We start from the raw sequence: 14,542 nt of genomic DNA, 5'->3' as shown, positions 1-14,542 counted from the left end.
ACCCAGCTTGAGCTGTTTTATCCAGCTTTACCATCTGAATAAATTCTTTTTTCTAAATAAGGTTTGATGTCTGAGGCTCTGGTCCAGGAAGCTAGGGTCAAGCCTGCAGGAAGGGGAAGGTCTGGAGAATGTGCATGAGCAAGGAGTCAGGAGTGGCACTGACAGGTCGCTGGAGCCACCCGCTGTGAAGGGACTCCGGTCCAAGCAGTTGAAGCCTCGTGTTGTGCAGGTGCAAGTCCCTAAATGGTGTGTGAATGCTCGAGCAGCAGTTTTGCTAATAACAATGAATTGCTATTGCCAAGTTGTATAAAATCACAGTCTAAAATGACTCACTGTAGGAAAGTAATAGCAAGACAATTGCTGAATTTTCAGAAGAAAGAATACTGGAAGTATCTCTCCTGAAACAAACTGCAACAGCTAAGAGCTTTGTCTTTGTGAACAGTCAGTTATTTAAAAAGTAAAAGGAACTACATATGAGAAAATACAGTAATTTATCTTCAAGATTCATACAAAAAATTACAAGAGCAATATGGTGGAGAACAAACCAGCTGATGGACAAATTTCTGTGGCATTTATACTGGACAGGCTAATACACCAAGTGGTGAACAGGAAAAGATTTATGTTGAACAACAGGCACTGTGTTCAGCATTGCCCAAATTACAAAGGTTTGTCTATTTCTTGAGCACTTAAAACCAAAATGAGCATTTTATGAGGACACAAATGCACTCTTTTAGAATACTTATTTTTCATTTCAATAGAATTCCTTATTTTGTTAATAAGCAAGCCTTATACAAACTAATTTTCATTTATGTCAAACTCAATAGCACAAGAAACAACACAGGATAGTTTTACAGTATTTAGGGAGGGAGGGGAAACTGTTACTGGCAGTCCTGAGAGAAAAAAAAAAAAAATAATGAAAAAAACCTGTGTCAAGTATAGACAGATGGGCAGATTAAAACTTGGAAGACAAATTTACAGGATAGCAGGTATTTAGTTTTTTGGGTTTTGGCTTCTAGACAGCTGAACCAATAGAAATTCAAATTACTGTGTCTAAACTTGATTTAATTTAATGACACCTTGAAAGAGACAGATGAGAATTTGGAAAAATATGTATTCTGGATTTTGTAATTAAAAACTGTTTACAAGAATGTTGGAAAAGAAGTCACAAATTAATTTATAGGCACCACTGATTTGATTAGGAAAAAAGTCACAGTGTTCTGGTAAATATTTTCTGTGGGGAAGCAAATAATGAAAAAACATACCACATCCTTAAATAAGAGGATTTTCTTTTGAATCAGACTAGTAACACGACAGATTACTCTGTTCCACCTAGTAGCATTCTACCTGTTAGGATAAGATGCTGCAAGTTATGTGTGGTCACAGGGTTCACACTACTGAAAAAGCGGCATCAGTCCCATCCTGAGGACGTGGTATTTGGAAATGATTGTCAGCCAGAAAAACAACAACAACCAACAAACAAAAAATACTACCCCCCCCAAAAAAAAAAAACCACAACAAAACCAAACACAAAACAAAAACCAACCAACCAACAAAAAAAAAAAATCCTAGCAATAACAAAAGCATACCCCCCAAAAAAATAAAAATAAAAAAGAATCCTCAAAACCCAAGAAAACCAAGAATAAAAAAAAGTAGGATAACCAAACCAGTTCCAGTATCATGAAATTTTAAAAATTATGGACTATATCTAGTTTCTTAGAAAAGTCTTACTCCACTGTTAGCATCACCATGGTATTAGTTTTCACTGCTAACTGTAAGAGCTTTACAGATTCATAGTACCTTTGTTGATAAAGGCTTTTGTCCTACTTCCGTCTCCTGGCTCCCAGTGAAGTCTGCTTTGGAAATTGCTAAATGCTACAGTGTATTTGAAAAAAAGACAGTGAAAAGTTTTCTGATTTTAGATCTACAGCTGTTTTGTTTTGTCTCTTCCTTAATCTCTTTGCTTTTTTCTCCTCTAACTTCTGTGTTTTCTGCCAGCTTCCCAGGTAAATTACAGAGATTTTCTAATCAGTCAGTCAGCTCCTACTTGTATTTCTGTAAGGTTCCACTTCAACAACTATCCCAAAGTAAGTAAAATCTTGTTTCTACTCTATTCAGTACTACACAAACAGTTCTGCACTTCTACAGCCATAATGCATTTGCTAACAATTAACATGGGACAAAACCATGTTTAAGCTCTGTCTTGTAACACGAGAGGAATTGTTTATTGCTAGATGACACAGGGTACTTTTCAAAGTTAACAAGTAGGAAAGCTGTTTTACATGTGTGTTGCTCACATCTGAAACTGCATTTTGCAGCTGAAAGCCATGTAGGTATGAAAAGGATACATATCTAAGAATTGCAGAATCACAAAATGGTTTGGGCTGGAAGGGACCTATCAATGACTGTCCAGTTCCAGATCCCCTGCATGGGCAGGGACACCTCCCACTAGACCAGGTTGCTTGAGGCTCATTCCAACCTGGCCTTGAACACTTCCAGGGATGGGGCATGCACGACTGGGCAACCTGTGCCAGTGTCTCTTTCTTCCTTATGCTCAACCTAAATAGACCCACTTTCAGTTCAGAACCATTGCCCCTTGTCCTGTCTCCACAGACCCTACTAAAAAGTCCCTCTTTCCTTATAAGCCCCCTTTGTATACTGAAAAGCTGCAACAGGATCTCCTCAGAGCCTTCTCTTTTCCAGGCTGAACAATCTGAGATCTTTCAGCTTGTCTCCATAGGAGAGGTGCTCCAGCTCTTGGGTTCACCTTTATGGCCCTTCTCTGGACCCACTCCAGCAGCTCCATGTCCTTCTTGTGTTGGAGGCTCCCTAACTGGACACAATACTTCAGGTGGAGCCTCACCAGAGCAGAGCAGAGGGGCAGAATCACCTCCCTTGAGCTGCTTGGCCATGCTTCTTTTGATGCAGCCCAGGACACAGTTTACTTTCTGGGCTGCAAGCGCACATTGCTGGCTCATGGTGAGCTTCTCATCAACCAACACCCCAAATCCTTCTCTGAAGGGTTGCTCTCAATCCCCTAATCCTCCCCAGCCTATACTGATGCCAGAGGTTGCTCCAGCCCACGTGCAAGATGTTGCATTTGGCATCGCTGAACCGTGTGGTGTTCTCCAAGAAGAGGATATAATGACTGTTGCCTGAATTCAAAACCAGCAAGATGCTTGTGCATGAACTACCCCATTTTCAGTTTTGACTTGGAGAAACTTGGACTATTTGCATACAAATGCATCTTGATTTTGATATTCAATTAAGTCTTCTTAATTAAGAAATTATGGAAAGCAAGAATTCAAACACAGAAATGGAAGAGTAAACTTTATTGAATGATGAAAAACTAATAGAATTTCAGTTGGTTTCAGCTCTTCTGGAATACTAGTTTTCTAATTTTTCTGTAGCAGAAAGTGCAACAAATCAGTTATTCAGACTGTTGAACTAGTAACTGTTAGTTTCTCTTCAAAAACTGCATAGTTGAGCAGTTGCACAACAAATATATAAATTTCTGCAAAACCCTGAAGAAAGAATTTGTGTTTTTTTTGCTTTGATCCTGGTGGCAGAGGAGATCACCTGCACTGGTCAGATTCTGAGTGTCGTTTCCCTTTTTTCCCACTCTGTAAGAAAGAATTAAACCAAATATTTAGATTATATATCAGACCATACACATGAAATACTGTTATATAAATTAAAACAGTAGAAGCACTTAAAGGATGCATAAGTGAGATGTTGACACCTACGGATAAAAACGGTTTATTGTGCTTTTTTGTCAGTTTTTTTTTTTTTTTTTTCTTCTTTGTTTTTAATCTACAGATTTTAGTTACTTGTTTGTTTTGGTTGTTTTTAAAGGCATCCTTATGTTTCAGAGCAGTATGCCATAAAAAAGCAGGCCTCCTGTTATCAAAGACAATGCCACAAAAAATAGTAAATGTAAGAAGGGTTAACCTGCAAGATTACATAAAAGTGTAATAAAAGCAGAACCAATATTTCCTGCAAGGCAGGTAAGACAGTTTTCTTAAAACAAAATACATTTTAAAAAAACTTTAAAAAGTAAAATCCCAACCAGCCAAACAAAAAAATCCAAGGCTATGAATTAAACAAGAAATACAGGAAGATGTGAAAAAAGCATTAGACTGGGGAGGGCAGGGGTAAAAGAGTAACAGAATTTTGCAGTAATTATTAAGCATGTATCAAAGACCTTCTTTTGTAAATTTGATGCAGTTATATTCTATTAATCCTGTTTATTACAATTAACTACAAAATAAATTTGTCTTACTAAAAAATTTGTATTTAAGAAGACAAATACTTAACATTAGCAAAGGCATGAATGGGAGGGGAAAACAAAGTCTGAAGCTGTAAGTCAGAAGAGCACACTGTGAATGACTGAATTTGATACAGGATGTTTCACTTAGTGGTACAGGCTCTCAGCTTGTCTCTAAGCAATTGAATAAGCATATATGTTTGTCAACACTTGCAAGACAATTTTAAGAAGGAACTTGCTCACTTGTTTTAAAGTGACAGGTGGAAAAAAGCAGAAAAAAACCCAAGAGATTACATAAATTTCCCCATGTAATGTGAAAAGGTTTGTTGCTTCAGAAAGAGTAATTATGGCTTGATGAGCTGATTTTCACAGAATTATATTATTCCAACACAATGTGTTGCAACTTGAAATAGGATTGCTTGCCAGAGACTACATGGCTCTGTTAGAAGTTCCATTATGTGCTAGTCTTCTTCTAACTCATGTAAAAGGTCACAGTCAAACCAATCAAGCAAAAAACCCACCCCAAAATGTGTCAAGTCATGCACATGTACAAACCCTTATTCACAAATACTCTTCAAAAACCATAAAAAGGTTAAGCAGCATACTATTTATGCAAAAGTTGACTGAAATACACTAAACACTGCATTAGCAGCCAAGTTGAACAAAACAGCATATGCACAGTCAGCAAGGTTAACACTGATCTTATCTCTTGTATTTCAACACAACTTGCTGTGAATCTTCTACAAAGATTTGGCCAAAGACAGAACTTAGATACAGAACCAAAGAAAGAATGTGGCAAAAAAAGCAATGAAGTTTACAGTTAGTCCAGTTACACACAGATAACGAAACAATTTGTTGCTTGAAGTATATTTACTGACCAGCATACTTAAACAGTACAAAACTTTATACCATGTAAAACAGGTGGCAGACCTCAACTTGCCATAACTGCACTTTAGTTTTGCTACTGTTTTTTTCCCTACAATATGAACTACTTATTTAACTGGAATAATTAGAGCCAATGGGTCGGTTCAGAGCATGCTACTTCACAAGAGTTACAGCTACACTGAACACAGGTATGTCTACAAACATATAAAACAACAGTACCTGATATTTTGTTAATTCTGCCTGCAGGAGTTTCACTTTGGATCTTTCTTGCTCTAATGCAGCATGAAGTATCGTTACCTAAAACATACAGAATATTAACTTATAAAGTATCCTTAACATCTGTGAGTTTACCAAGTCAATGTTGTTCTCCATTAGTATTGTGCTGGACAAAGAGGCAAAACATGAGGAGTTCAAGAGTGACTACTGCTATGATTGTACATGAACTGAAAGTACAAGTAAAATATTCTTTGTTGATTTTTCTTTACCAGGCAACATTTACTGGTTTGCCAGTGTAATAGTATAGAAAAGCTAGGAAGTTAGGAACTCTTCTGACTTTTAAACTCTGCATTAGTTAGTTCATTCCATAAAATATCTAACTGTATGTTGTATTATGCAACACAGGTAAGCTTATTACATCACCCTCACAGAATGGTACCATCTTATACATAAGGCATTTGGACAAGTCAAGGGCTTAGAACTAATAGTCACTGCAGACCAAAAACTAAACCTGGAAGCTCTGCATGCTCTCTGCTACAGTCACTAGCCAACTGACATGTCATAGGCAATTTGTAGCTCACTTGTGTTCAAAAACTTGAGACTAGGAAAAAATAAAACAAAACAAAAAAAACCCCAAACCCACAAAAAAGCCCAAAGAACAAAAAACACTCCAGAAATAAGCATCTTCTGAAGCACCCTTCTGAGCTTCCTAGCTTGGGTTACCAGGGAATTATAAACTTAAGGTGCTGTTCAGGGCAAAACCATTTCAGGCTAAGGTCTACCGGCTTTCTGGAAACAGCTCTAAGTGAGTCATACTGGAGATTTACATAATACATGTGCTCTGACACACATATTGCAGGGCTAAGGTTAAAATGTAATATTTTTTGCTTTAAACAAGTTTTTGATTCAGCTCTGTCCCACACCTCTACCTTTGCCTTAAACAAGCAGCATCTTTGAAATACATGCTTACCTGTAGGGTCAATTCATTTTTGATAATTTGAGATTCATCAACCTGTAGAAGTATTTCCGCTTTGTCTTTCACTACAAAGAGAGAAAGGTACAGCATGAGGATCCTTCAAAATATGCAGCTCTTCTTCTGCAATAGCACTGTGACATTGCTTTATTTCACAGTTTTGTAACTTCCAAATAATGCCAAAATCAATCATTAACTCCCAGTGCCATTAGTTGCGGCTTGAAACCTTCTGGAGATGAAACCCCAACCTTGTGTTACTGACCCTACACTTAGGCCTGTAAGCAGCATGGATTTTAGAGATACTCATTGTGAACCAAGTCCATCAGAAAACTGCATAGTGGCAATGGAGCAAAATTTTGGGTTTCACATAGGAGTTCAGTCATAGCTATGGAAACCCCTATTTACTCAAATAAAGAAATGATTAAACTGTTTAGCTAGTGTCCAAGAAGTATCTGTGGGTATTTTAAAACTCTTAATATAAAGCAATGAAGCTTTTTCAAGGCTCCATTCTGCCATGAACTTTCTTCTGTCCAACACACAGAACACTCAGGCAGTAGAAAAAACAAATAGTTGCTGATTTTGTTGTATGTTACTATTCTGTAAACAAAAAAAACTTTAGAAATTCACCCCTTTCGTGTCAAGATAAAAATACATCATCTTGGCTCAGACAGTGGCTTGGAGTAGTGAAGTCCCAGGTTAAAATGTTCGATCACATTACGAACACTTGAACTATCTTAGACATAGGTTTTTTTAGCATTCTTAAAGGGAAAAACAAAACAAAAAACAGCTTGTTTTTTAATATGAAAATTTGGCCCAGAAAAGGAACTGCATTCAAGAGCTAAATTAAGAAATCTAAAAGCAAAGGCAATTTTTAAACCAAATTAGTGTGGCTTAGTGTTATAGACTCAAAAAATATCACCAATAAGATTTGGAATATTACAGGATGACTACACATAACAACTATAAAGATAGCAGGATATTTACATGTATGTGAGTGTAAATATGGAATTTTTCCCCCACTTTGACAATAAACTCTGAATCATAAAAATTCTGAATAGTGTTATAACAGATGAAAATGATCACACAATTGTATATATAATCCTGTGGTTTCGCTATCCCTATTCATTGAGTGGCAAAAGACTTGCTTTGGTGCAGGATGATGCTTCCAACTGTTCAAAGCACAGTTTGCAAAGATGCAAGAACTGAACAGTTTCCTAAAGTGTGTCTAAGCAGATATTATGATGAGATCAGTCCAGAGCAGACAGCTGACACTAGCAAACTCAAAGAATCAGTGTACCTAAAATGCAACTGAACAGTTTATGTTAAAGAATTTCAACACACAACTGATTATTTCATTATATAATAACATAAACACAGTTTATCCACCAAATTCTGCAGTTCAAAGGAGTCACTGCAAATTAATAGCTTCATAGTTCCTTACAGCTGTCACTAAGTCAGATTATTTTTTAAAAGCTACTTTGAAAGTTCCTTCTATATTCTAAAAAGAACATTTAGGTATCCGGGTACAACTCTTACTTACTTTCACCTTCTTGCATAATCTTCATAAGCTGTGCATTTCTTGCTTCTACTTCTTTATATTTTGCCTGTATTGAAGAGATTAAATTATTACACATATAACCTACTAAAAAAAAAAGTTTTCTATGAAATAAACATAAGAAGATTACTTCTGCAGAGAATCTAATCATAGAATCATTTACATTGGAAAAAACCTTTAAGATCATCTATATCTGGATTAAACCACAGCCAAGGTAAGGAATATGTGGCAGGAGAAGTGAATTAATAGCTGAGAGTCAAGAAAAAACAGCAAGCGCAAGGCTTAGAGCAAGTTAAAATAAGGAAGTGATTGCAGTGCAGGAACCACGACTCAGGCCTGCCTGAAGTACAGAGACCTGTGGCATCAAGGACTTTGTGGTTTCTCCCTTGAAAATTTACAACAATGATAATGCACTTTCTAGATACTGAGACACTATAAACAGTTTGCCATATTACTTGGCAAGTAGGATAAGACTCCACTGCTTCACAGATTATTTTATTCAGCAGTTATTGTTACTACCTGACAGTTTTTTTTTTTTCTTTTCAGCTGTTTACATTTTACCACTCAAGAACTTACTTTTTTGGGTTTTTTCCAGTCTCTCCTGGTATCATCACACTTGCTTCATAACTCAAGTCTTTTCCTTAATTGGCCACCAGGGTCAGTTCTAGCCACGTCTCTTATCTGTAAACTTATTTTTCATGTCCTAAGCGTATTCATACTGTTCATTCTTGTAAGCTCTTGACAAAAGTTTAATTTCAGACATACTTCTATTTTTTAAAAAAAAAAAGGCAGTATCTTCCACTTCCAAGTATCATACTATTCCTTGAGGATAATTAACTTACATTTAAGCCAGACCTTTCATGGCCACCTAAAACCATATTAAGGTCTCCGAACAAGTTAATAAAATGAATCAGCTGTATCCATCACCTCACAAGTATCTTTATGTTTATTCTGTGAAATGTGATCAAGTGCCAGTAGTGGTAAAGATGAATGGTTTTATACTTCAAAATTTTACCAGGGGATTTCAGCTTCAGTACCCAGTGAAAACAGCTGTTAACAAAGTTTATGGTTTTATTACAAGTAAAAGTACTTCTTTGAACCATCAGAAAACTTATAATCTGTCAGTCTGCTCAGTCTACTTATGTAATGAATAAAAACAGTAATAAAATAATTTTAAATAATTCTATGTTGGTTTACTGTATTTCTTTCCAATTTATTTCCAATTTCTTTCCAATGCCAGCTCCTCATGGAAATTTTGCCCTTTTTGCTAAGATACCATCCAATGGACTGAAAACACGGTGACAGAGACATTCTCCCTAGCTACTCTGGAATATACCAATATTCTATAGTTATTAAAAAGCAAGTATTTTTTACTGGTGTGTTATAACATACGTTCTAATTTCACTTTTATGTAATAAGAAAAGATACAACAAAATATAGCACTTCATTCTTGTTATACTGCAGCTTTAAAGAAACTTATTTTAAATCTCACAAAATACCATTTTTTTTTTAACCACTTCAAATATTGTACTGTATCTACAAAAAATCCCCTAAATATGTAGTTCTTAAATGCAAGATTAGGTGAGTAGAATTTAAAACATAACCATGTTGGAAAAGACTCAAGAAAGTCCAGCCTTCTGCTCAGAGCAGAGCTAACTTCCAAGGCAAGTGAGATTGCTCAAGATCTTGCCTTATCGTAGATTACTTTTTTTTTTTGACTGTGAAAACAGCAATACTAGAAAGCAAATAGTAACCAATATGCCAAAGAGTTTATTTCTGGATGCTTTGTCTAGATTCTTTTTATTATTTTTAGATGCTTAATGACTTACCAAGAAAGATTGCTTTGTGTGGTATAGAAGAAATAATTTGTTCTGAAAATACATAAACTGTTGCCAGCCTAAAGCATCACTACATATTAGTTACATTTTAATAAATACTTTGTTTCAAACTTACAATAATGTTAAATTTTGTCTCCTATTTGATGATATAGTCAGCTACATACCTCCCACTGAGTTACTTTATTTCTCAGTTGCTCAATTTCTGCATCTTTCTTTTCAAGCTCAAGCTTTAGTTGTTCAGTTTTACCACCTTTCAAAACACTCTCCTACAAGCAAGAAAACATCACGTTTTATTAATTTAGTCATATGACTTCAATTCCCGTTAGCTAGAAAAGAATTTTTCATCAAAACTGAAGAGGTATACATGTGTAGATATCAAAAGGGTAAGAAATACAGTAATAAATATTGGCATTTTGTGTGAAGCAAAGGTTATTTCCATCATAAATAAATTTTTAATCAAAAAACAAGTATTTTAAATACCTCTTTGACTACATAAGAATATTACAGTGTTGTAGGTTTTTTAATTCTTTAAAATTATCATGCTTTTGATTTGTGCTTTCTTCTACTCAGATGTTTCTTTCTGATCATTGAATAAGGTCCATAGCCAAACTTCTCTTCAGAATTACTGCTGTTTTACATGCCTGGTTTTGTTCATGACATATGCCGTTATCAATTTCACTGTAATCACTGTGCTGGACTCTCCTTTTCTCTCTTTCAAGTATTCTGTGAACATCATCTTCCAGCCTGTTGAAAAATCCTCTGTCATGCAACGAAGAATGGGAAGAGTTCAGTTCCTGTCAAAAGTAAGTACTATAACATATCTTCCTTTATATATAAATGAATATTGAGCTAGAAATCAACATGTTTAAAAAATAGCTTACGTCATGGAAAACCATTAAATCTAGCCATTGTTTTATGTTGTACGTTCTGAGAATACTATTGACTTCCATCTAGAGATATGATACCAAATGAAGAGCCTGGAAATTTATAGTGAACATTTAGCTGACTACGAGATTACACAAAAGCATAAAGTTGGAATTAAATAATTTTGCACTATGACTGCACTAATTTATTCCACTGGTATCTGTTCTTCCCTCTACATGTTTCAGTATGTGTGGACTGCACCACAACACAATAGCATCACAGTATTTTATCTAGTTTGTTTCTCCATTTTGTAATACAATTCGTACATTTAACATGCTTTTAAATCCTCCAGTTGCATCAAAGACTATCTGAAAAATGAAGCAGCAATAGATAGTTCTAAGAAGGCCAATACTAAGTTCTCAAGATACAAGAACTGCAGACATACATCTCTATTAAATCTGTATCTGTAAGAATTTTCCAAATGGAAAAAAATCAGTCCATTTCAGAATGTATAGTCAACTGTCAGCACAGAAAGTGCCAAAGTAATTACTTTCTAAATGTATCAGTTTGTTACAGTTGGGGTTTTTTTATTAAATGAGTTTTAATAAGACTTACCTCATGCTTTTTGACAAGGTTATCTGAAAAGAACAGAAAGAAATTACATCAATAAATTACCCATATATTATGCAGCTGGCTATTGAAACAAGACATTCTGAAAAGTGGGGGGTGGAAAATCCCATCTAATTGGAGTTCTTCAACATTCACTCTCCTCTCAAAGTCATAACAAAAGAAGTAATTACTAAAGCACTAGAAGCCAAGATTATTAACTATGTAGTATATCAGTCTCTGTATTTTTTCCCAGATCTATCAGATCTATTTAATCAAAAGCATCATACCGTATTCATTTGCTTCATTTAAAGAGGAAGGCAATGCCTTTGATACAGACACTTGAGGATTTTGTTGGTTTGTTTCTTTTTACGTCTATTTAAGCTTTTATAGCATGTATCTCACTTATATCTGAATGCCTTCCATGCCTTCTAGATTGCTGTACTTTCAATCCTTTTCCTTTATTCAGATGATCTGGAAATAATGTGTTTCATAAATACTGTAGATTTATATAAAAACATCCTTAAAAGGAAAACCTCAGAAAATAAATTACTTTCTTATTTTTCTAATATCTACCTTGCTTTCTTTACTAAAACTCTGAATTTCTGCTGTATAGACACAGATGAAGGAATGTGAAACATATAAATAATGCATATAATGAGTATATACAATTTATTTCAGTATTCACTCATGTTAGTAAAAGACAGTATCAGGAAGAAAGACAAACAGTTACTTGTTATTACCCAGGAAACAGAGATATTTGGTTGCTGAGAAGTGCAAACTTAGTAAAACAAAAAAAAAACCCACTTAGGTTTAAAAAAGGCAAATTACCAGTGTCTGAGTCCCCCACCCATCCCAGGGATACCACAGGAAATAACGTTTTTCTTACCCTCTCATTTTTTTCCTGCTTATCTAATAAGTCCATTACGATATAATGAACACTTAGCTTTTAGACGTGGTAGGACACACTACCTGCAACCCATTTAGTGTCTGTTTAAACACAGTATTAATCAACAGAGACCAAGGGCAGTTTGCTGTTTGCACACTCCCTGTGACAATTCCAAGTAGAACAGCTCATATGGTATGGATAAGGCATACCTATATTACTGTCTGATTGGAAGTCTTTCAGAGACACAGTAAGAGGTTTGTCTTTTCCTTGCTGGTTCTTTTTCTTATTCAGAGACTTTGACTGAGGTGAAGTATTTTCAACGTTTTCATATTCCTAGAAGAATAAAGTCCCACTGGTATAATTTTCTTCAATACCCAAATATTTTTTCATGAAGCTTTACATGAAGAAAAAAAAAAAAAAAAAGCAATAATGTAAAGGAAATTTTTAGCCTGAGCAGTAATTTACAGGCTTCAAACTCGTTTACAGAATGCAAGACATATCAGCAATTCAGCATCAATTCTATTCTTTGAAGTAGAGCATTGCTCTTCACTAAAGAGAGAATGAGCTACCAACCTAACACCTCATCAATCACCTACATAAAATATTATACAGAAACTCAGAAACTGAGAGTATACTGTAGTCAAACACAGGAAGGCAGAGCACTACACAATGAAGGTTAGTGCTTTCTTTAAAAAAACAAAGGTCTATTGTACCTTCTTTTTATTTCCAAAATGTGGAAATAAATTCTTACCAATTGATCTTACTCCCAGCGAAATTAGACAGGATAGCCATTTGTACCTGAGTCTCACCTTCCCACACATCTACAATAACATTCTTAGCAAATTATCAATGTCACAGTTATTAAAAATAACCTAAAATATTAAATACTTTAATTATTATTAAAAGTAGCCTTCTATGTAAATAATTTAAAGAAAAAATATATAGAAAGCAAAGAAAAACAGAGTGCTTTTCTTTCCATAGAAACAAGATCTGTTCAGCATACTCATTTGCTGTATATTTTGAATATACAGTTAAATTATACATAGGAAATTCTCAAAAATCTACAAATGATACTATGCTACCATGCCTGAAGTTTGTCTTCACTTTTAAAAAAGAACTTTTAGTAGGGAAGTTGGAAATTTATCCTTGGTTTTCAAGAACTTGAAATTCTCTTGGCCCTCAAAAAAAATGAAGTATTGTACAGACATTTTTGCACAAAAGGAGATGTGCAATTTTTTTTATTTCTTTTTTATGTATAATTACATTTTAACTTGCATATTTTCGTAAGTTCACTGGCTCCTGATATATTGCCAATAAGAAACAACCTCCTGGTAGAAATAAAAAATTTATACAAGCATACTGTTTCAGAACCATTTTTTAGTGTTCCATAAGAACAGCTCAGAAAACAGCATCTTGACCAGCAAAGAAAATGTATACAGCTTGTAACAACTACAATATTTACACTCAGAACACAAGAAAGATATAAAAAATGGAAATTATTCAAACACAACTAACACTTCAAGGCCTAAAGAAAAGTCAGTGCTTTGATAATTTTGTTCTTCAAATGTACTGGATTTTTCCTGAGGAACGCTGGGATATCTTGTACTCCTAAAAAATGTCAGCACATCTATATGCCAGAAAACTAGAAAAGTAAAGATAATTTCCAACCTTTCCAGGCAAATTAAAAAAAAACAACAAACAAACCCAAACCACCCAATACTATTATATACGGTTTCTTTCAAATCTGGTATTTCTGTGAACTCTTTAAACATCTGAACAGAGTAAGCAAACAATTTAGTTTAAGAAAACAGTACTTTAGGTGTTGGGTATTTTTTTAATATTAAAGCCCCAACTTGTACAGCTTTTACATTAGGATGAATCCTCAAAATACCTTTTTGTGCTCTTCATACTCCAGCTTGCTTAGCAGCAATGCTTTTTCCAGATCAGCTTCAAACATTTCAGATGTCAGCTGAAGAAAAAAAATTAACATTTTTCATGTGACTAGGTTGTTTAAAAAAAACCCACAAAACCCGATGAAACCATTAACACTATGCTAAAATTTACATTTCAATGCACATATCACTATAAATGTCAAAAAGCTAAGTATCATTAGTGTGACATACTGTCCTGGTTTGAGCCAGGATGAAGCCAATTTTTCTTTTTACTAATTTTTTTTTTCCTTCAGTAAGCTCTCTTGTAACTAGCAACAGTGTGTTCTGCTAGGCTGATAAGACACTGGAATGTTTTTCTAACTACTGAGGCTTCAAGGCCGCACCTGCACTCTGCCGGCTCAGACACTATGGGGAGATCTGTGACCCCCCCGTAGGAGGCTGAGTTAGACGGACAGCAAAATTGGCCAAAGATATTCCATTCCATATATCTACGTAAGCTCAAAGGAAGGTCAGAGATCACAGAAGACAACTTCCTTCCTTCTTCTTCTCCCCTTCTCTTC

General features: G+C 35.0%; 1 protein-coding gene across 2 annotated transcripts in view; it reads right to left on the bottom strand.

The window, feature by feature from the left end:
• Positions 1 to 3,572: 3,572 nt before the first annotated feature.
• GKAP1 (G kinase anchoring protein 1) overlaps positions 3,573 to 14,542 on the bottom strand; it is a 21,635-nt gene continuing 10,665 nt past the window's right edge. Inside the window, exons 3-11 of one of the 2 annotated variants that reach the window (XM_009995467.1) lie at positions 13,982 to 14,059; positions 12,309 to 12,423; positions 11,211 to 11,233; positions 10,373 to 10,525; positions 9,896 to 9,997; positions 7,879 to 7,942; positions 6,336 to 6,406; positions 5,369 to 5,446; positions 3,573 to 3,620 (exon numbers count right to left, since the gene is read on the bottom strand). In XM_009995467.1, the coding sequence (XP_009993769.1) occupies positions 3,573 to 3,620; positions 5,369 to 5,446; positions 6,336 to 6,406; positions 7,879 to 7,942; positions 9,896 to 9,997; positions 10,373 to 10,525; positions 11,211 to 11,233; positions 12,309 to 12,423; positions 13,982 to 14,059 (732 nt within the window). The remainder of the gene's footprint in view (positions 3,621 to 5,368; positions 5,447 to 6,335; positions 6,407 to 7,878; positions 7,943 to 9,895; positions 9,998 to 10,372; positions 10,526 to 11,210; positions 11,234 to 12,308; positions 12,424 to 13,981; positions 14,060 to 14,542) is intronic. The other variant, XM_009995468.1, reaches the window with a different exon arrangement.

Source organism: Chaetura pelagica, unplaced genomic scaffold (genome assembly GCF_000747805.2).
Source record: "Chaetura pelagica isolate M959 unplaced genomic scaffold, ChaPel_1.0 scaffold473, whole genome shotgun sequence".
Lineage (NCBI taxonomy): Eukaryota > Metazoa > Chordata > Aves > Apodiformes > Apodidae > Chaetura > Chaetura pelagica.
Note: the sequence above shows the minus strand (reverse complement) of the source record. Positions and strands in the feature narration are given on the sequence as shown.